The sequence below is a fragment of the Anas acuta genome, chromosome 1 (genome assembly GCF_963932015.1).
Source record: "Anas acuta chromosome 1, bAnaAcu1.1, whole genome shotgun sequence".
Taxonomy (NCBI): domain Eukaryota; kingdom Metazoa; phylum Chordata; class Aves; order Anseriformes; family Anatidae; genus Anas; species Anas acuta.
This window is the reverse complement of record NC_088979.1, coordinates 77,792,504-77,815,982: the sequence shown is the minus strand read 5'-3', so window position 1 is coordinate 77,815,982 and position 23,479 is coordinate 77,792,504. Positions and strand designations below refer to the sequence as shown.

General features: G+C 38.2%; 1 protein-coding gene across 5 annotated transcripts in view; it reads right to left on the bottom strand.

Moving 5' to 3' along the window:
• The window catches only part of GLRA2 (glycine receptor alpha 2), a 129,518-nt gene extending 106,725 nt beyond the window's left edge, over nucleotides 1-22,793 (bottom strand). Inside the window, exons 1-3 of one of the 5 annotated variants that reach the window (XM_068683442.1) lie at nucleotides 22,188-22,793; nucleotides 19,826-19,959; nucleotides 1,004-1,071 (exon numbers count right to left, since the gene is read on the bottom strand). In XM_068683442.1, coding sequence (XP_068539543.1) covers nucleotides 1,004-1,071; nucleotides 19,826-19,959; nucleotides 22,188-22,255 — 270 coding nt within the window. In that variant the 5' untranslated portion in view covers nucleotides 22,256-22,793. Of the gene's footprint in view, nucleotides 1-839; nucleotides 908-1,003; nucleotides 1,072-19,825; nucleotides 19,960-22,187 lie in introns of those variants that run through there. The other 4 variants (XM_068683446.1, XM_068683453.1, XM_068683460.1 and 1 more) reach the window with 4 other exon arrangements.
• Between the last annotated feature and the right edge of the window lie 686 nt (nucleotides 22,794-23,479).

Here is a 23,479-nt window from a genome sequence, read left to right as displayed (position 1 = left end):
AGGAAAAAATAAATAAATAAATGATGGATTACAATTTTCTTTCTTTTTTTTTTTTTTGTCTTTGGTTTCTTTACTCTTAAAATTCATCAATTTTTAAAAGAAAAATCTCATCTTGAAATGAAAATTTGAACTATCTAATTTTAAAAATATTAAAATTAGTTTGTTGTTGTTGTTGTTGTAGTTGTTGTTTTGGCCCTGTTTTTATGGCTGATAGTGTTCTTTGAATTATTCAAAATATGCATTTCATTTACCTGGATTCACGGCACTTTCAAATATGAGATTGGCCCTGAAAATACCCAAGTTGTCTTATAGCTATATGTTTCAGTCATTTGACTAAAGTTCATGCAGTCACTGATGTAACTGCAGTTCAAAGAGATAACTAATGTATCTGCAGTTCATACTTTAGCTAAGTTGAAGAAGATGTTTCTGGTACCTTTGTCAGCACAGTCTGCAGCAGCAGATAATTCAGCTTGGGGTGTAAGACTCACTCAAAATATAAGGTTCTTGGCAGGCAACCCCACAGCTGAGCTCCAACCATTCCATTCTTCTGCTTTTTTAGTGCTAACAAGAGCTGGGAAATGTGCCTTGGGCATCCCTTTATTTGCTGCCATCACAGTCACTACAGACTGTGGCACAGCCACTATAGATATAGATTTAGACTTGATAGTTGAGTTTAATTATTTATATATCTCTAAATAACATTATTTTATATTTTTTTATATTTTAATTAACTGGTAGTACCTTGAGAACTTAGCAAATGTCCTCACATCTAGAGCATCTCTATTCTATATCACATCCCACTCCTTCACAAGATGGCTTCAATGACCAGTCCCACTCACCATTGTAGTTTCTGCTATTGAACCAAAGCTGTTGATAAATATGTTGCAGGTAACATTTACAGGAGGACCTGCAAGTTGAACAATAAATAGAAAAATTGACAGGTTGTGTTCATGACATATATTACGTATTGTTGTTCTCTTGCCAATGGCATCATAGCACTTACCATTGTGGTTTCTGTGACTGATCCAAAACTGTTGATAAAAATATTGCAAGTAACGTTTACTGGAGGACCTGTGGAATGCAATAAAAATGTTGCAATATACATTGAAACAAAAGTACAGATCCCTCAGCCTCCGCACAATCTGATATAGACGTGGCTGAAAACAAGCAGAAAGTGAGTTTTCCCAATCAGATCACATAAACGTCTATCAAAAGAAAAACATTATCAAAACGAAATTAATTAACCTGGCTCCATTGGATGTTGTTATATAAATATGCAGGACTGCATCCTTCCATTTAAGGATGTAGGAAAAGTTTTGGGTGAAAACATGAGTGTAACAGCTCTTAATTCACAGCTCTGGTGCAAGATACACTACAGCATTGCAAATGCTCCTCATTTCCTTTCTCTCAGACTTACAGTTATAAGATTATCTCTCCATACTTATCCCACTCCGTGTCTAACATCTTGGCACAGAAATTCCCAGCAAGGCCTACTTTTCATATTGACTCCAGTCTACTGGAAAAGGACTTAGAAGAGCAGGTCTTCATGCACCTGATATGGAGTTGTCTGCCTTCCTATAACAAAATGTTTTAACAATATCTGTTTTGGCTTGACACAGCTGTCATTAGACAGCTGTTTGTAATCTCTTCCCTTCCACCTCCTTTCCTGCTATTTAGCAGGCACTGATGTGTAGTAGAATGAATGGGGACTTAATATTTCATTAGTTTTCTTTTAGCCCCTTAGATTTTTAGGCTTGATGAAATAAAGAGGGGTTCACAACTGAATTAAAATGCCTGAATTTTAGTGACACAAAAGTTGATATAAACATTTAGTATCAAATACTTTTCTCTCTTTTTTTTCCCTCATTACTATTTTAACAACACAAATTTCCCTATATTAAAATAAATAAATAAATATATAAAAATCAGTGCACAAAACATAATTACCTACATTCAGTTCCACCTTTACATGAGAAATTGTTTACAAATGATGTAATTTTTTTTTTTTTTTTTAAGAATGGAAAGACAAAGTGATGTGCTTAGTGATGCACAGTAGTGCAGAATGCTACAGTATCATCTTTTTGAGTGCTAGACTACCCACTTTCCAGGAAACAAAATTTCCTGTCTTTGTGAAGAAATAACACAACAGTAATGTATTTTAAAGCTGTTAAATTCCAATGAACTATGCTGGTGAACCTACAGGTGCATGGCCTTGTTCTTCCCCAGGAGCATGAGTTTACATTCCCCTTGCTAAACTTCATGAATTTCCTGTTGGTCTACCTCTACAACCTCTCAAATTCCTTCTAAATGGTGGCATAACCCACTGGTGTAATAAACTCTCCTCTGTGTTTTATATCTCCTGCAAGTTTGTTGAGGGTGCATTTTGTCCCATCATCCAGGTAATTAATTAAGTTATATAGTGTAGGTCCAGTATCAACCCCTGAAGTGCACCAGCATTGCCTGGTCCCCAGATGGACTTTGTGCTGCTGATCACAACTCCTTGAGTACAGCTCTTGCTCCAGACTTGCCCACAGTTTTTAGGAATCTGGGATTAGTGATCAGCAGCCTTATCAGTAAAGACCAAGATGAAGAAGGCATTGAGTACCTCAGTATTTTCCATGCCTTGTGTAATCTTCTCTTTAATCTTACAACATTGTCTGGCAAAAACTATCACATGTGAGAACCCCAGGTTTCAGTTCCTAAGTGACAATGCAAACCCTGTCAGCTTAAACAAACACAATTACATGTGTTAAGGGATTTGTTACTATACTACAGAATGCAGGACATTTGTATACTGAATGGTTACATGCTACAGTACCATATCTTATAACACAGCAAATATCTCCTTCCATTTCACTATTCAGCTGCATGACATCTGTTACCTTCTCTGCTGCTAGATGTAGAGCTGTATAAGAACTCAGTAAACGTAAGTACTGCCAACAAAATCGGTCACATTTCCTTCATTCTCAAAATTTTCTTGAAAGAGGGTTATTGGTGAGTTATCATCTTTTTTTTTTTTTTTTTCCTGGTCATTTCTATTTGTTTTTAAATGTCAGAGGTGTAATGGTGGATTTATAATCATATGAGAACAGAAAGTACTTAGTAAATGATCTTATAAAATGACATCTCACCATATAATTTACAGATTCTGAGCAAAGAGCCCAATTTTCTCTTAAAGTCACTGTTAGTGGTGGGTTTAGTAAATGTGCATAAGAAACATGGACCAAATGAAGTAAAAAAAAAAAAAAAAAAAAAAAAAGGAAAAAATATGTATCTACACACTGAAGTTTGCAATGCTTTTACTATTTTGTCTATTGATTTTATTTTTTTTTTTTTCCTATGGAAGTTGAAGTGATTATTCCAATGGGAAGAGGTTGTACAGGTGTTGTACGTCTTAAGGAAGAAGTGTTGTTTAAAGAGGGCACACACATCACTTTTTCCCATGAAACTTTTCTCACACTCACTCCTAATTCTGTCAGACTTTTCTTATCTAACAGCTCATTTAAAATGAAAGCAGTAAAATTCTATGAAGTAAAGCCAAGATTTGTGAACATAATCTAAATTTTTTTCAAAGGTAAAGAACACATTTATTTTGATTTTATTGCCTAAAATCTCAAAAGAGTTGAAATAACCTCTACAAATTTAAGCCAAATATACTTGATAATGAAATCTTTTTCACTGCCTATTTTTGTCACCTAGAATGAACAAGCAAGCAGTCCAGGTGCCTTTCAGGTACATTTGAGATTGTCAAAGTCATTTTTAAGTCATGAGAAAAATGCCTGTTTCATGAAAGTACTCAGGACAAAAAATAACCCCCAGGTAGCGAATGTACAAATACACCAGAAAGGTGTCTGGTATTCTGACAAGCAAACAAGATATCATTATTGTTCCCTGCAACTCCCTTCCCCTGCTTCCCTGTACGGTGTGTTGCTCTTGCCAGCTGATGTGACTCTCCAATAGACTGTCTTCTTAATAAGACTTGACATTGTAATATGCCGTACCCCTCCTGTGACTTCAGGGCACTTAATGCTCACAGAAAGTCCTCAATACTCATCTGCAAGAAACCCTGAGTACATTGAATATCCACCTATATTTGCTTTGATATATAGCTTCACACCTCCTGTACCAAAGGTGCACTACTGTGACCTTGCCACCATCTGGTTGGAGAGTGAATCCTTTCCTTGTCATCTGCCAGAGTAGGCAAATCTATCTCACAGTTTGAAGGAGTACCACTGTTGACTGGTGAGTGCTGAAAGCTGTAAGCTGAGACCAGTCCAACTGCTAACTGCACCTTTTGATTAATATTCTCAAATTTGGTTAACACACGACCCCAAAGCTTTCTTCATTTGGCAGGTTCATGAAAGACTTACTTGTACTCTTTCACTGGACATCATTCTAACCACAACTAACCATATCTGTATTATCACGTCCACTTCGACTCTGTGTATTTGGTACATTGTTTCTAGGCTGCACCTGGCAGCCTTTTGCTCTTCAAATTAATTTCAACCTCATTGCTAAAATGTCTATGTTAGGAAAATTATAATCATACTGCATTTGGCAAATGCATTAAACACAGCACAGACAGCCAGTCAAAAGAGGTGATTTTCTCACTACATTTAGTGTTGGCCCAGCCTCAGCTTGAATATTGTGTGCTCTGCAATACAAAAAGTTCTGGACTCCACAATACAGAAAGGCTGCTGAGGTCCTTGAAAGCATCCAGAGGAGGATACTACAGCTGGTGGCAGGGCTGGAAGGCATGTGCTGTGAGGGGAGGCTGAGGACACTTGGGCTGCCCAGCCTGGAGGAGAGGAGGCCCAGAGGCAACCTCACTGCTCTCCACAGCCTTCTGAGGAGGGGAAACGCAGGGGCAGACGCCGGCCTCCGCTCCTGGAGCCCGATGGCCGGGCACGGGCACGGCACAGAGCTGCGCTGAGGAGTTCAGGCTGGGCGTTAGGAAAGGTTTCTTTGCCATGTGAGGGTGCTCACACACTGCAACAGGCTTCCTGGGGAGCTGGGTGCTGCCCCGTGCCTGTCAGTGCTCAAGGCGCGTTTGGACAATGCCTTTAGTAATGCGCTGGTCAGCCTTGATCACTCAGGCAGCTGGACTGGTGGTCTTTGGTGGTCCCTTACAACAGAACTATTCTATTCTAGTCTAATCTAACCTATATAAAAGATTTAAAACAATGCCTGCACAATTGTCAGTTTTGCAAGGCAAACTAAAATATAGTTCACATACACAGAGACATACGGGTACACATACAGAGAACTCTGGGCAAAGCAGAGAGGCGTGGAAGCAAAATTAGAGACGATGAACCAGAATTCTCTCATGGAATTAAAGTGAAAATTTCGGCAATCTATTAAGAATCTTAAGTCCAAATCTTCCACCTTTTTGTTTAAACAGTATTTTTTGGTCAACTTTCTGACTTTGGCACATGTGCCAATGGAACAAGTGCTTTGCCATTATCCTGGATAATCTATTTAATTCTGTATATCAGTGAGAAAGCTGAACTGAACTGCCTTTCTCCTCATACCATAGAGAGCAGGATAAGGATGAGGACTGTTTGGAAAGATTAAAATCAATCCCTTCCGAATGTAAGGATAAAGCAGGGATCCAGAACCAGGGCCATAAGGCAAAGTGAGGGGACAGTGATCACACTAGGGACTGGGTGTCCCCTCATCAGTGGCGTGGGGATTTCACATCCAAGCTTAAATGAGGGAGGAGAGTGAAATGTGATTGGGGACATACATGCTGACCTGAGCACTGCTAATACAGATACCATAACAGTAGGGTAGAGTAGCAAGATTTCTGAATGCAGTTTTTTAAGTTGCCAGTTCCGGAAGCAGGCGGGGTTTTACCAACCATTTCTCCTCCACCAAACTAAACAGCCTCCAACATCCAGCACAGTCCTCATGAGACCAAAAACAGCCAACTCCCATGGAGGGCTCTGCTTCTGCAGCTGCAGTACTACATGTATCGGAATTACCACTTCAAGAGCTTCACAACACATCTCTTCATGGCCCTGCAGGCACATCCTTGTACGTCAGGCAGCAACACCGAACTACTGCTGGGACACCACAGCTTGCCATGGTCATCAGGCAGGAGCAAGTTATTTATCCTTCAAGCTTCCTCCCTCTGCAGAGTGAAGCAGGCAAGGTAAGGACTGGAAAAGTGTTATCAAATGTGTCTCAGCCAGTCCTGTGGCCAGGGACCATGGATACATGACCAAGGAAAGAAAGGGGGCTTTGATGCATTGGAAAAATTCCCCTGAGGCACAGGGGTCTTGAAACTACTCCAGAAGCAGATCAGTTTGTACGCTTGTTTTCAATGTTCTGCCTAAATATGTAGTCCAACCCCTGGTGAGAAAAAGCTCATGATTTAAGAAGTTTACTTAGGTTTCTGTTAAGAAAGCAGGAACCACACCACAAGTGGTCTTTATTTCAAGTACCTAGGTGAGCCTCCTTCTCCCTTTCCCTTTTCTTTTGCCTTTAGGCAAAACCAACATTTTCCCCCACCTTCCCTCCATCATCTCATTTGTGTCTTAACAGCAAAGGAAATATATCAGTCATAAGAAGCAAAACTAATAACACCAGGACAACATAATCACCCTAAGGCTTGAAAATTGAGGTGATGTTTATTGTTGGGAAGTGATGCTTTTTCACTAAGGACATTATTTTTCTATAGGATTTCTGTGGGGCACATCACCCTAACTCCCTAAGTATAATCATGCCAAGAAAACAAATTAGTCCTTTTTCTTTAGATGTGTTCACCACAATCCAACATTACACAGAAATTATTATGCTTACATCAACTTTATTATTCATTGATGGCAATTGTATCTATTAAACAAATGAATAAAATAAAAAAAGAACCTCATGAAGAACCTCTCAGGTACCTTTGCAATACAGCAATTGTATGGTACTTTGCCCTGATGCAATTTACTGTGGGAAAAAATAATAAAATAAAATAAAAACAAAATTATTGTTCTGCTTCATCAAGCTAAAACCAACATACTCTGAAAGTTCATCTGTCATATATAATAACTTAGCTTGCTGAGAATGCCATGTCTCCTGGTGGGAATGTAGCAACAGTTTTGTGTGCTTACTCTTGCATCTGAATACAGAATTGTATTCTGTGAAGTCAATATACATGTACATTTATGAACAACAGGATAAGGCCAAGAGCTACAAAGACACCGACAGATTCAGAGCCAAATCTGAGACAAATTTAGGTGCCTAAAGCCTCTAGGAATCTCATGCCCATGGATATTATTGAGCCCAAATACTACCAAGTAGTTAAAGAATATATTTGAGCAATGCCACTTACTGCAATGGTATATGTAGAGTGAAGGACATACAGAATGCTCTGCCCAAAGTAGGTAACACTAAACAGAACCAGCACGAAAGCATTACAGTTAAAGGAATGCCTTAAGTACATTTTTTCCCTAGTTTTCGTGTCTCTGCCTATTTCCAGAAGTACACATGTAGGTGCACACACACACATATAAATATACAAAATGGCATCAAGACAACTCTTCTTCTACATCAAAATTTAAGCTGCTTCCTTCATTTGTTTAACTTCAGAAAACATTTGAGCAAAAATGCAGCCTTACAACATTACCTAGATATAAAAAGGGCACGTCACATTCCAAAATTGAAAGCTTTTCTTCAGTAAAATACCACTGGAGACTTACAAGACAAATACTCCAGTGATTGTCAGATTCAGGTGATTACAGAATGAGTCAAAGAAATAAAAGGTCTCTGAGGTAAGTAGAGCTAAAGCCATCCATATATGCATTGACATAGTCTGAGGTCAAACAGTAAGCAATCAATTTTTGAAGTGGTATGTGAGTTTTCAGCTGTGGGACTATTGCTGAATGTAACAGAAGTCATGCTGCTAAAATCCCATCAGAACATCACAGGAGGAAAATCCCTGTTAAGATGCACTTTTTGTGCCTTAAAGTGCCTGTGAAAATTGTTGGATTGGCATGCCTTACACTGAAGGAATGCCTCTGTCCTCAGACCCAGTGCTGGAAGAGGAAGGTGAGTCTCATGCTACAAAACCTCTTCAGCTCTGCATTTGGCATTACAGGATAGTCCATATGACGTGTTCATTCTTCCCTGCCTCTTTCTGCTAAGGCTGATAACAGAAACATGTATTACTGTCAGCTTTGGGGTGCAGTGGGATATTTCCATGCAGGTTATCTAACAGACACCACACAAGAACAATTTTCAGGCACTATTTCATTTCACTCCCCAAACCAGGAGCTCAGAAGTGAAAAGCCCTTTAAACAGTTGACATGCTCCTGATATACCCAGCTAACCTGAGCTAGTCTACAAAGAGTATGTAGCAATAACAGACACAATGGATCACATAAAGGCATTGGAGCTGACTTTCACATAGGCAGTTTGAGGGCTGCTACCAGTGCAGTCATGGCAGGTTGGAATTCACTGGAGGCCAGTAACCTCAGGCATTATAGCTCCTGCTGAGCTCTGTATCATCTCTATGTGGCACAAAGCACCTCTGAGCAAATTACTTGAAAGCTAACTGAGATATTTCTACACAAGCCTGTCACACTTGTGACTGAGTGCAGCCAGGCCCAAAGCTAAAATCTTGCATGTGCAAATGAGTCTGTGGAAACAAATTTAAAGAAAGAAAAAAAAAAAAAAAAAAAAAGGGAATAAGAAATCTTTGATCCAAAAATTTCCTAATGGAACTAGAAACCTGCACTTCAAAGGTACTTTAGTACGTATGTCAACTTTGAAAATATTCAAATAAATGCTTTAATTCTTCATATGTCCATTTTTTTATATATATATTTTTTTTTTCTCTGAACTCTCCTCTCTTTTCTCATGTCTTTTCATTCTGAAGAGTGACCAGCACCTTACTACAAGGCATTTACATCTGAAGTCTTTGTTCCTCCAGTGCAAGGGAGAAATGGGTACTTTCTGGTGAAATTGAATTGTTAGCTTTTCTTATGGGATGAAAACATCCAGGCACCTACTTGTTTTTTTGTTTGTTTTGTTTTTTATCACCAAGTAATTTTCACTGACATGAGCAAATGGAAAGCAGAGCCACTCAGCCTCACTGGGAGCATGTAGCAGAGATGCTCCTTGCACCTGGTTCTGAGAAACTGCTTGCTTGCTCTACATTAATGAAGACAGAGCTCTTTGCTGCTGATCAGCATGTGAACTGCCTAATGTGTTCAGAGGCCTGGGACACACCTTAATGTGGTTAAATAAAATATGGTATTACATCTCTAGTCATGAAATCTGCATTCCTGCATACGGTCAGTCAAACTACTCTTGGGTAATCTTATTTTTAATAATATTTTACAAATTCACTGTAGCCAACTCATCCAAGAGACCACACGGAAACACAAGATAAAAAAATATGCACTGAGAGGAGAAGGCAGGAGGAAAGTTCTGCTTAATGAAAAAAAAAAAAAAAAAAGAAAAAAAAGTAATAATAATAATACAGAAATTCTGTTAACCCAGTCTAGGCTTTTATTTTCAGTCAGAATTAACTGCTTTATGTTCTGCTACTCGCCTCAAAACATTTATTAATAATAATAAATGATGTTTTATTCCTTTTTCTCTAAATATTTCTTCCTTTGTTCCTTCTCTGTGATTCTGATCTTGTACCACAGAAATTGATGGAAGCTTAGTTATACGTGTCAATAGGTATGGTCTCAAATATAGAACTTAGTCAATATCACTGTCTGTATTCAGAGAGGTCTCAGAATATATTTTAACTCCCTTTTTATTCTTCTGAGCCTTGGACACTTACCTTATTTCATAATTCTGCTAGCTTTTATTTTAACATCTCCCTAATGCTCCTTGCTTTACTGTCAGAAGGCATATGCAGGAGTTCAAGAAAAAGAGCAGTTTGGTTGACTAACATTACTGACCAGACATTGATTTATTGTCGCTAGGGAATTATGCACCAAATGATGTATGGGACACAGATGAACAACGCGATTTAGACAAATGGGATGGCTCAGGCATAGGGACAAATGACAACAGAAAAGGTCAGGAACTGATATAGATGGCAATCTGCAACTGGTCACAGACAAAACCACATATATTCACCACACCTAGAACTAACATTTTTCTTTCTGTTTTTAAACATTTCAGCTGTTGGGAACTCCCATTTTTGACCTCCTTATAGTTCCACTCATTTCCATACAATCTATACAGAATATTACTCTGAAATTAATTCCTCCCTCCTGACCCATCAGCTGTTCTGTTGTACCTTTAGCTCAGTCTCCTGTACCCTCTCTTTACAAATTCTGTATCCCTCTGAGAACCTGTTATGTTGTCTCCCACATGCTGAATACCAAAAAAAGGATCTGCAAGACCTCCTTTAAGCCCCCTCTACTCTGCCCTTGAGAGGCCCTACCTGGAGTACTACATGCAGGTTTGGGGCTCTCAGCACAAGAAAGATGTAGACATGTTAGGAGTCCAGAGGAGGGCCACAAAATGATCAGTGTTGAGCACCTCTCCTATGAGGAAAGGCTGAGGGAGCTGGGGCTGTTCCGCCTGGAGAAGGGAAGACTCTAGGGAAACCCCACTGTGTCCTTTCAATACCTAAAGTTGTGTCATAAAAAAGACAGAGAGGGACTCTTCACTTGGGTAGATAATGACAGGACAAGGGCGAATGCTCTTAAACTAAAAGAGGATAGATTTAGATTAGACTTTATGAAGAAACTCTTCACACAGAGGGTGGTGAGGCACAGGAACAGGTTGCCAAGAGAAGTTGTGGCTGCCTCATCTCTGGAGGTGTTCAAGGCCAGATTGGGTGGGGCCTTGGCCAACTTGATCTAGTGGGTAATGTCACTGCCTATGGCAAGGGTGTTAGAACTAAGTGGTCTTTAAGGTCCCTTCCAACCCAATCTCTTCTATAATTCTATGAAGGCACTTCTTGGATGTCTTTAACCAGCAATTTTTCAGTTATCAAGGAACTCTGTATATAAAATGGCTGGAAGAATAGAAGTGGAAATGAGAACTCTTCGCCTGCCTAGAAAACAAGCATCTTTTAAACTGGCTGGCTTACTTTTTTTTTATCAATGCCAAATCATCTGTAGTAAGGAAATGATAAGCTCTACTATGCAGGATGCTCACTGCATCACTGAGAGGACCATCACATGGTTTAAGAGGCTCAAAGCTCTGCTAACATAAAGTTCATTGTAGGGTCAAAGTACAATCTTTTTACAGTTTCTACAACCAATATCCATGTTAAGTAGGAGTCTATTATAAAGTTGTCCACATGAGACCATATTCACACTGAGGAGTTTATTGTATTGGCCTATATGGAGTCTGTCCCTGTTTCCAATTTTGATGAGTCTACAAAGTTTTTCTTATATAGGAAAAAATAAATAAATTAAATGTGTGTGTGTGTGTGAACTTAAAAACTGTTTTTAACAGATTGTTCAGGCTTTACCCCATGCAAAGCCCACTTCAGAAGTGTGAAAAAAATAAAAAATAAAGTAAAATAAAATAAAGTAAAGTAAAATAAAATAAAATAAAATAGTATTTTCAGGGATAAGGAGACAAAGAACTGTAAAGTCATTCTCAGTATTATGGAGCCAAATGGCTGCAAAATTCTCCCAGATTATTATTTTTAGGATGGCTCCTATAACCAGACTGGCCAAAGGTTTTTAATACCGCAGACTTCTCCATCTGATAGGACATCACAGTCTGCAAAGGACAATTGTTGCAGTCTGAAGTTCTTATGTGGAGTGGCCACATGTGCATTTTGGTTTGTGCATGAATTTATGCATAGGCAACAGGCTATATTCACATCCTGACAGAAAGCAGTTTTCACATCCTTTGTTGGTTTGGTCTAATTCATGTAATTTGCATGCATCTTTTCAACAGAGTGAGATATTGCTTTACATTTCAGTGTGAGAGGTTATAGCAGCACTCCTGCCAAAATGTTGTTATTATTTTATTTATTATTTAGGACTTATTCTTCATTAAACAAACTAAACAGCACAAGAAGAAGCAGCAGTCCTGATAAAACAGTTTTATAACCTAAGATGAGACATGAAGACAACACACATCAGGAGTGTAGTCATTAGAGACAGCCTAACATAACAAATGTTGATCTGGTAAATTTTAATCTTAGGTTTAATCATAGGTCCTAATTATGTTGGTTTAAGGAAAGCATTTGGCCTCTTCTCTGCTGTATTTCCTTAAGAACAAAAACAAAGGAGATAACATAGACAGGTTCTTGGGACAGAATAACTTTATCAGTTGAATATCTGTCACTATTCTTCAAGGGAAAGTGCCCACAACTCATCTAATCTTGGATTCACCCAGTGTCTTCCATGCATTCCTGAGCTTTGGAGAGATAGAAACACAAATGTAGGGATATTAGCTTTCAGAGGAGAACATCATAACACTACTATTCTTCCCTGGACAGGCCACTGTTAGCTGTAACCAACAAAATCTTAGTCCTGAAACAGGTAGAAGCAGATGCAATTCTGCTGCATTGGTGGTATTTCTGAGTCCTCCTCAGTAAGGTTTAGGTATTTCATTCAGTATCCACAGTTCAAATCATTACTCTGCAACATATAAAAGCTTTGAAAGAGCAAACACAAATTTCAGTCCTTCCTTTTAAAACACAGTCAGTTTTGCAGCTAATAACAAGACATTGGGAAATACCATGCAGAAGGAGTTATTTCTAGGATCTTCTGTGCATACCTCAGATTGAAGGGATGAAAACTTGCACCTCCTAAGCTACAAGTCTATGGGTTTCTTGGGACTGGGGAGGGAAATCTCTCACTGTCACCTCATATTGATAATGGATGGGATTAATCCCAAAGTGCAGCTATGGTCACTTTTTAAAATAGCTAATAGGTGCAGATGGTGTTCTGAACTCACCTTATTGTGCAGCAAAGCACTTAGGATAAAATATTTGGAGAAAGAGAGAAACTGAATTCATAAAAATTTGTATCTTAGCTGTCAGAGTAATTATTGGGGAGAGTGAGAGAAGTGTTGGTTTCCAATTCCTGTCCTTACAACTTTTTCTGTAACAGGTACTTCAACAGACCACAGCATGAGATGGTTACAACAGTCACGTCTGTGCACTATATCAAAATGGTCAAGACTCTTAGACAACCAGCTACAAGGTTAAAAAGCCATGTTCCCCTCACATTTTCTCCCTGGACTAACTGAGTACTTGGTGATCTCTCATGCTTTCTAGAATCGTAACTTTTATATTTCTCTATGCTTTCATTTTAACCATGGATTTTGTTTAAATGAGATCGGCAGATAGCTATTTATGCCAGACATTGCATACACTTCATTTGAAAGCTGGGTCAGACCCGGTACCACCTTGTCTGCATCATTTAGAGAGCTCTTCTCTGCAGACCATTAAAATCACTCATTTCTGTGAAAGACTGTGAAATGCATATTTGGAAGCTGAAGTATATATTTATAAGTTTATATTCATATTGAAGGGTGGGGAAGATTAAAATAATGAATTTGCCTAATAAATCTGCATATTTCTGCTTTATGTGTACATATTCCTAGTTACCATATCACTGTGTGGAATAGATCTGGCAGTTTACAAATGTTATATTTATAGTAAATCAAGTGTATATGTTTTATATATTCTATATATAAACTGAATGCCATTTAAGACAGACGAAACATAACAAGACACTTAATTACTGACCCCAAGGCATTGGCTTCAACTACATAAGATATTTAAATCTAAGCCCGACATTGGAAATAATGAAAATAACACAATTAAATTAGAACATGGTGAGAACAATAGTGTCTCCTGTTTTGATATCAAAAGGCTTTGGATCTGCTTTAACATTTGTTTATCATAAATCCCCTTGGCAGTTTATGCAGCAGAAGACCAATATTCCATGACTACTGCCAAATCCATTGATACCTCTTAATTAAATCACTGGTACTGAAAAAAAGCAACACACCAACACAATATGAATGACCATGGATACCTTTCAAATGTAAGAGATCAGGAACAGATCCTTAGCCTGGAGGTCAAGCAACATTGTGTTTACACTGCTGCAACCTCACAGCCCTTCTGACTGGCTTTGGAGGGAAGGAAACTATTTGGAGGAAGCTCAGAAAGAGATTCAGGGAATGAGCAAACACATAAGCTGTGTAGGTAGTCAGGGAGTCTACCCGAGCTTGCTGTCTGGCCCGACTTGTCTAGTAGGCTTGACATAACCTAACTAGCTATAAAATTCCCATAGCCTGCTGATGTTCTGGGCAAGAACATGAAACTAAAAGAGATGGGGAGAAGGACAACTTCCATAGCCCTCTTTCCAAGGATTTATAAAAGAAACACAATTGAAAGGTTTCTCACATAATTGCAGTGGAAAGGTTTCTGCATGAAAACATGCATACCTAGAGCAGTGACAGAACATCAGTTTCTTAGCTGCATTTCTACAGTTGAAGAAATAAAACAAACAAACAGAAATAATCAACCAATCAACCAACTAAAAACAAAACCAAAACAACCCCCCAAAAAACAAACAAAACAAAACAAAACAAAACAAACAAAAACACAACACACCAATATTCTGTGGATAGGATATCCTCATATAGCATCTCACATAGCATCTACCTTTACACCTTTACAGTGAGAGGCCTGTTTCAAAGATAAAAGTAAACCATAAGCATACCTCCCTAATAATGGATATGCACACATCTCAAGAAACCTGTGTTTAAGGAGTGTAACAGCCTGGCTGCTTCCAAAAACTGGCCATGTGTCTTCCCTCTGCCTATAATAAAACTTCTGCATATGCCCTATCGTGCATCAGTAGGGTGCACTTCCTTCCTCTCTGATGTCATGCCTGATTCTGATTTGAGCTTCTACTGGATGTGGCCTTTTGAGCCTCAACTCTATAGAAAGTAGCCCAATGTAGAATACTCACTGCATCTGATGCTATGGGCAGTGGTTGTTACCAACTAAAGTCTGGCATTGGGAAGGTTGTTAACTACTGGAGAACAAACCATGCCAGCTCTGTGTCTATGTCATGTATATGTTTCAGCCTATTAATATATTTATAGGTTATTTTTCCAAAAGGTATTTATTGTGAAGCATATGTTTAGATTAAGGTAAATACCATCAGACAGTGCCTCATCTTAGCATGTACATAGAAGCTGCTTTTATGTATTACTCCTGATGTTATTCATTTCACCCTTAAATGTCATTCAGTGGTTTCTATTCATGCTTTTTTAAATATTTTATTGTTGGTCAACTTAGGGGCCAAACAAGCAACAGGCTTGAATGCATGGGAAAAACTAACCCTTGGTGCCAAGGAGTTATAGTATTAAAGTGCATAAGCCATTTTCTGTAACAGTTGTCAGGCTAATTTTCAGTAAATGACTTAGTCCGTGCGTTTATTATTCAGATGTAAACCCACTGACTCGGCACGAGAATAGCATTACACCACTGTAATCACAGACTAATCTTTTACAGCTATAGTCACTACATGCCCAAACAGCATCCCTCCAATAAGACTTCTGAGTTCGAAAGCAGCAGCTTTTCAGCAAGTCGGTTCACACTGCATTGCACCATCCAGTGATGAGGATAATGTTGATGGGCACGCTTGCTACACATCTCCATCTAACTCCATAAAAATCAGAATATTCTTCAGAAAAAAAAAAAAAAAAAAAAAAGCAGGAGGAGGACTTAATGGGAAAGAATGCACTGAAAACATAGAATTAAACTCAATACAAAATAAAATTACTCTCATCTTCATTATTAAGATTTTCTGGAGATCTTGGGGACAAATTCCCCATCTCTCTCCAGTGCATGACAGTCATTTAATTCTTAAAGTATTAGACATAAAGGACTTAATAATGACTACAGGTTTTCTCTATCTGATCAGTTCTAGCTTATTTTAGATTTTAAGTGATTTTAGAAGATGAAGGTATTAAAACACATAATTTATTATCTTCTGGAAGTCAATACTTGCCAAGAAATCTTAAATTCAAGCTGATTTTCCATCATCTTTGCATCTCATGTTGTGATTAAGCGGTAGATTGATCCTGTGTACCATGGTATTGCATATAGTATTCTTGAGGAAGCTTGAGGTGAATATATATGAATCTATGATATCACTTTACCATCTCTACTTTCTACCAGCACAAAACTACATTCTTGGCTAGTGCTATAACACAAGTGCCCTGCACTACTTCAGGTTTTGTTGAGGAAAACAAAGTGAACAATGGAGAAAGTACAAGACTTCACTCTGATTTTTGTTGTTGTGGCATTTTATCATTAAAAGTATATATCATTGATATTAATCACACAAAAAGAACATCCTGCAGGTTCACTTTTTATTATTTTATGTAAGCCACACTTAATTGATGTTATAATTGAAAAAGAAAGCGAATCAAGTCATAGGACTCCAAGTGTATGTTTTCTGTCAACAGAAGGACTCTCAGGAACTTCTGTTAGTATTAGCTTGTAGTCTTCATATTTACATTTAAAAGTATTCCCTTCTGTATCCTTACAGAAATTATTAGGCTATTCAAATTCAATAAGAGATAAGTGTGAGATGGAAAAGCATGCATTAAGTATCTGACAAACTGATTAAAGAAAGGCAATTTTGAGAGCATCATTCTGGCACTTCATCTCTGAAAGCATCAGCTCTGGCTGATCATTGGGGCGACAGTTTCTCTAAGTCCCTGGTTGCTCTGTATCTGACCACGGGCTGTGTCAACAAGAACCAGAAATCATTCTTTGTGTTCTCCAATGGTTGTATAAGAGAGAAAGATAGGAAAAGAAAGGATCTTTCACTATACAGCACTGCTGGGAAGAAAAAGATATAAAAATAAAAATAGAAAGAACTAAGCAGTGATATGTGTTCTTGATGTCTAAACGTTTGTATATTCATCTGTTGCTCTCCCAGTATCTTCCTGAATGTTCTAACTCACAAGAGGCAGTTAGGCAAAAGCAGTAACTAGTGATGAAATGCTTTATCTGGATAAAACACCTTGTTCCAGTAAGCAACATTTTCCTCTCTTTTTAGAATGTGTAGACTTTATTTCACAGAATAATCAAATAGGTTCTGTTTTTTTTCTGTTTTCCAGTAATTCAGACTAGTCATAAAAATACATTTAATTATTCTATAATCAGTGGTATAAGATAAATGGGTTCTACTCAGTTGCCTTTCCAAGAATATCAGACTTTTCTGACATTTTAAAATGCCTGGTGGACTAGGAGAAAGATATATAACTGGTCTAAAGCAGAAAAAGTCAGACAAATGCATGAGTAGTGAACACATTATCTTCCTGCAGAATGTCTCTTGCGAGTCACGGGAAATGGATATTAACCCCAGACTATATGCAGAGTCAGATATTTTACCCCTAGTTTAAGCTATTCTTCCCACAGATATCTTTTATGCTTAAAACTTCTTGCCTTAAAATACAAAAAAAAAAAAAAAAAAAAAAGTTATAGCTTGGGTAATCTTTTAATATCTCATACATCAATAGAGTTATGTTACTTAAAATATCAGTATTGCACAACAGAGCATATCACCAAAGAAAAAATAAAAAATACAAAATCTCACACAGGCTAATAAATGTTAGCAACAGAAATAATTTGTATTAAGGTCACAATAAAGATTTTGTACAAAATAAATAAATAAATAAATCTTTATAATACTTAACTATAAGCAAGATAAATTTATTATGACCTCTTTGCAGCTGTGCTCTTGTTCTTTATAAGGAAAAAATATTATATAGAACATTAAGTATTTTTTATTATTTAAAAAAAAAAAAAAAGACCTGGGCAACTGTAACATAGGTATGCATCATAATGACTAATAAAAATAGTTATCAGCTGAAAAGGTTTTCACTTGTGCTGTGAAGTTCAAACCCAGGTGACTTAGCTCTCTAGTTCACAAGAAAACCTTTTATACCCCTCACCACTGAGAGCTCAGAGATGTGAAGTTATGAAAAAATGCAGATCTGTTTGTCAGTTCAAACTGCTGCAAAGTACCACACCGCACTAGAAAGTGACATCATGAAAGTATACATGTATGAAATGCTAGACTCTTTGATATTAAACACTCGTAGGTGTCATCAGGCAGCAGCTTCACCTTGAGAACATGAACTATGGGACTTGGAGGAGAAAAGCATTTGTCAAACAGATCAGCATGTACCTTACATTGTGCACACCATACCTGCTCTACCCACTTGAGCATCAAGGGAACAAGGCTGTGGATCTGTCTTCTCCTGCCTTTTTCACAAAATGCTTTTAGATATGTGTTGGGAGAAATAAAGAGCTATATTTTTATTGTCCTATGCATATGACTGCCAGTCTCACTGATTTTACCTGAGCTATGAGAGATGAAGCAGAAGTCTTCTTTTACTGTGCATCCCACAAAAAGGGTAGGAAGAAGTTCTTAACAATCTCAATTTTCTGCCTTTATCTGCATTATGAAATGTCTCTAATATTCATGCAAACACATTACATGAATGTAAAAAGCCAATGTAATATTACTACAAGCCAATGTGGAGCCCAATTCAGGGACTCAATAAACATTTTGAAAACTATTCTGAAATTAAAACTTGTCTGACTAAAGTTTTATTAATTTAAAACCTTTGGATCTGAAAGTCAAACTAGAGTCCTCCTCACTGGTAAGCAGTCAAAAAAGACATTTCATTACAAGTCTTGTACTTGGCACATGTGAAAGGGAGAGAAAATGGTCTTTGATCTAAATTTAATTAAACACTTTCCTCATTGACATGTGAGCTCCTTTTTTCCTAACGGTTCATTCGCTGGCTAAGAAATGATTATTTCACTTGTTATCAGTGTTCACAGCACTGCTAACAAAGATCAGTATAGAAAAACGTGCATTTTGGTCAACAAAGCCAATAGATACGAGTGCAAATGTACTTTGGCACCAGATTTGTAGAGGAAATAATAGTTTTATTAATTTTCAAAGTAGAACTACATTCCAAGCTTAGAATTGGCTTAGAAGAGCCTGTTTGGGTGGTATTAAAGAGCTCTCCAAAAATGTTAAATATTTACAATGAAAACTTGTCTCCAGACTCTCTTCATTTGAAGCCAAAAGACATTCTTTGTTCATTTCCACCAGGATTTAAAGGTCTACAGCAAGGAAAACGTGCTCTGATAGCAATGATTGCAAATGAGGCCTCCAGTCCACAGCCTTCTGGAATAGTGGTTGTGATTCTCCTCAACTCAGTCAAAATTTTGGAAGAAAAGGGGGAAGAGGGGGAAGTCATGGAAATTCCCCAAACAGCGTATGTTTTTGCAAGTTTGTATGGATCCTGAAAAACTGATTCTTAAAATTGTTACCCAGATAAATGTTGTGTGCATACCCTGAATTCTACCTCCCTATTCTGGGGAAGAAGATTTTACTTTCTTCAAGTTGAACACAAGCATAGACCATTTTTTTCAGAAAGAAGAAAAAGAAGCCTGCTATAAAGAAGACCATAATTCATCATGGAAATATTGAAGATAGGTTCTTCATGGCTTAAAATTTTCAGGCATCTCAATTGTTTTTAGAGGGGGACCTGGAATCTTATTTACTATGTGGAATAAGTAAGATCTTCAAAAACAACCTCCAGCACCTAAGTATTATTGTCATGTACAGGTAAATTTGAAAAGAGGGTTTTCAAGCTCTGTACCCTTTTCACCCACATTGCTCCTCCAGTATTCCATTGGAATGACTGATCTCCATGACAATATCACACTAGAAAGCTGAAGTTATTGAAAAGAGAATAAAAACCCAGACGTAACACCCTTAAAACTACATTTTGACAAAAAGGTAAACAATTAACTTATCAGCAGTCTTAAAAAACTTACCTTTAAAATTTGGTCTGATTCTAGCATCATACCCCGATGTCCTTCCCATCAACTTGTCCAAAAAATCTGAAGGAGACAGGGTCTGTGAGGGGGATTTTCCAGATCTTGAATCATGTTCTTTACAGAAAGTCGTCCTAAATAAATTATTAGCCACCATTAGCTACTATTTAGCTAGTGTTTCATTCAAGTCATGAGGAAATTCTAGCACTAAATAAAATTGTATCAATCCAGTGAATGTAACGATTAATATTTTTATAGAGCAATATAGTCTATTTTTCATCAGAAAACTTTAGTCTAGAAATAAAAATGAGCTTCAGGTAGTATGCATGGACACAACTTGCTCTTCACACACAAAAAAAACAACAACCAACCAAACAAAAAAAAACCCCTCAGCTTTAGGAAATTTATTAGAGCTTTAAGAGTTTAGAAGATAGATTTTACTATTTGTCTTAATGTATAGAACAGTCACACAGGGACTTTGATATCTATTTCATATCATTGTTTTAATTGTATGTATGCAGTTAAAATGCATATATGTTAACACTGATTTAAGGTGGTCTTAAAATTCCAAACAATAGCTGGCAACACTCACCAAGGAACACTGAAAAATATGTTTGTTTGTTCGTTTATTTGCTTTTACTGGAAAGGGTATAGATTTATTATTATTTTTTAAATGTTCTTTACAAATGTCACCCAAAGAAGACTGAAATCATGCTAATGAATGTCTGGATTCTTCCCCAAAAGGGCAAAAAGGTTTCAGTCAGTCACATCTGATATTAGCAGGGTTTTTCTTTAGTTTACTTTACTTTTGTTTTGTTTTGTTTACCAAGGAACATCAAATTATAAAAATGATCAATATCACCAGTTGGTATTTATATGCAAGCTCTTAGAACACATTTCTGTTTTCAGGTTTTAAGAGCAAACTTCTGGTACCATATCATGCATGTGAAACTTTCTGCACATAACATATTACATATTGCAAGCACCTCGGGTATTTCAAAACAAGAGAATTCATGAGTTTCCCCAGGTCATTCAAAGGGGAAAAGAAACTATAATAAAATAGTAATATTTGGTGTGCAGGGGCACAGATTTTATCATAAATAGCATTATCTTGATTCCTAAATGTCATAGTATCTATGTTTCAATAGTATCTATGTTTCAATACAGTCTTTCAGCTATACAAAAAGTAATTCTACCTCTGTCTTCTGAACCATTCACTATATAAATACCTACCCAAAGGGAACCACTCATTTTTTTTGTGCATTTACATGTAAGTATAAATAAAATAGATATACGAGTGAACATCTGAAATTAAAAGCAAATATTAAATCTTTTACCTCTTTATAAAAAAATCAAAACTGTTAAAAAGCAATGATAGTAAATTCTTGAGGTGTGACTCCCTGCTTTTTTCAGGTTCCATATACAGCGGGCAGTTGCTTCTTTTTGCTTTTGTCAGCGACATGGTACAGTTACAACAACTTTAATTTTTTAATACAAAATATATAATATTTCCATCTTAAATCACAGAAATATTCAGTTAAGATAATAAAAACTGGAAGATTAATCTAGTGCACTTATCTGGGATGATCCTATACAAATTACTTCTGTTTTCATTCTGAATCCACTAGTTATAAGTTGTGTTGTGATCTCGTGTATATGAACTCATGAATATAATCATTATTTCATTCTGTCACTGTATATATACATCATTATGCATATAAATACACTTTATACATGTACATATAGATACACAGCTGTGTATATTATAATAATGAATCTCAGCTGAAATGGTGTTTTGGCTAATAAAACTGACCTGTTTGCCTTGTACCGCAAAAAGTCAATACCTAAAGCAAAAGCTTATAAAACATTAAAAAAAAAAAAAAAGCAACAGTCATATGTACTGATACTTTAAGTGAGCATAGCACTGGTCTAACCCAGGGTTTTCCCAAAATCAGAGGGCTGGCTCTCTAATTTCAAATAACCATGTCCCTGACAAAACTGATTCAGTCATTTCCAGAGCTTGAAGAGGAGGGAACCGAAGCAACTTCCTACATAACCTCTGGTGGGAGCAGAGATTAAATTCAGAAGAAAAACTGAAGGAACTGCTTTTTGCTATACTGATAATCAATAACAATGCACATTTTTCAATCAGAGAAATGGAAAATAGATCACCCAAACTTGATTTTTTGGTGTTTGTTACCAAGCAACGAGTCTCTGAGTGCAAAAGGGATAGCCTATATAGAATGAACATGAAATACTCTCAATACAGCAAAACAAACTAGGTTAATGTGACGTAGTTTCTTTATAGTTATGATTTCCATAACCTCTGAAAAATATCATCACATAGAACCATATCACCTACCTGAAGTGGTTTGTCTCTAAGAAAAATGCAAACAAGGTTGTCAAAATTTTCACTAGCTGCCGGTTCATTCCTCCTGCTTTCAGTGGTGATTTTGGAAAATATCCCAGAAACGATTCCAGAGAGATGCAGGGAAAAAGTATGCTGGTGCTGCCTAGATTCCCCAATTCAGCAATAGTTTATTTTTCTTGGCAGTCGGGAAGAGAAGGTCTGGATCTCTACAAACTGGGGGTAAAAAAGAAGTGCCAGTCCTTGGAATCATGGTCAGGTCAAGCCTAGGCTCATCTCCAGCAGCCAACACAAAGGAGACAAAGCATCAGACCTGGTTGCTCCCTCGCCTTGATTTTAGTGGGTGAGGGAGAAAGGAAAAAAAAAAAAAAAAAAAAAAAAAAAAGAGAGAGGAAGAAAAAAAAAAGGAAAAGGAGAGGAAAGAGGAAACCCCACTACCCACAGAGCATCACGCACAGGGGAGCAGCGCTGCGAGCGGTCTGTTGCCGGTGTGTTTTATTCCCCCTTTTTGCTTTGGAAAGTAGTATTTAGGAACGGTGGCGGGGCTAGTGGCTCGGTCTGCTTCTCCCCTCTGCCGGCAGGGAGGGTGGGACGGGTGGAAGGAGGGATGGAGGGACGGAGGGGTGGGTGGGTGGGTGGATGGATAAAGGAGGAGGAGGAGGAGGGCGGGGGGCTGCGGGGCACCCCGGCGCCTGTGCCGGAATGAGGCGCTGGGGATTCAGCACTCGGACAGCTCCGCGCCCGCCGCCGCGCATGCGCCTGGCGGCCCTTCGGCTGGGGAGGGGGCGAAGAGGGGTGAGCGCCTTTTGGGGGGGGGGGGGTGAGGGGGCCGCCATGTCGCGGCACCGCGCCCCCAGGGCTGAGGGTGGGCAGGGGGCAGAGCGGCCCCGGTGGGGTCCCGGAGGGTCCCTGAGGGTGTGGAGGGGGACTGGGCGCTGGGGGGGCGGTGGGGGAGCGTGAAATGCTGCCTTGCCTCGGCTGCCCGCGTGGTTATCGCTGCCTGCAGCCCGCTCACTGCGTCCTGTGCACCGCCCTGAGGGGGAGCCGCGAGCCCCCGCGTCAGCTCAGGTGGTTCCTGCAGGAAAATCCTAAACTTTCCCTGAATCGGAATCAAATCTGCTTAAACGACCTGAAAAGCAATTCATGGAAAATAATTGCAAGCGGTCTTTTCCCCCTAGCCAGCATGCCCAAAATAAATCACTCTTCATTCTCCAGTTGGAGGTCCAGCTGTTTTCTCCCACCAGAAAACCTGTCCGCTTGAACTCTGGTTTGTTTCCACAAAATTC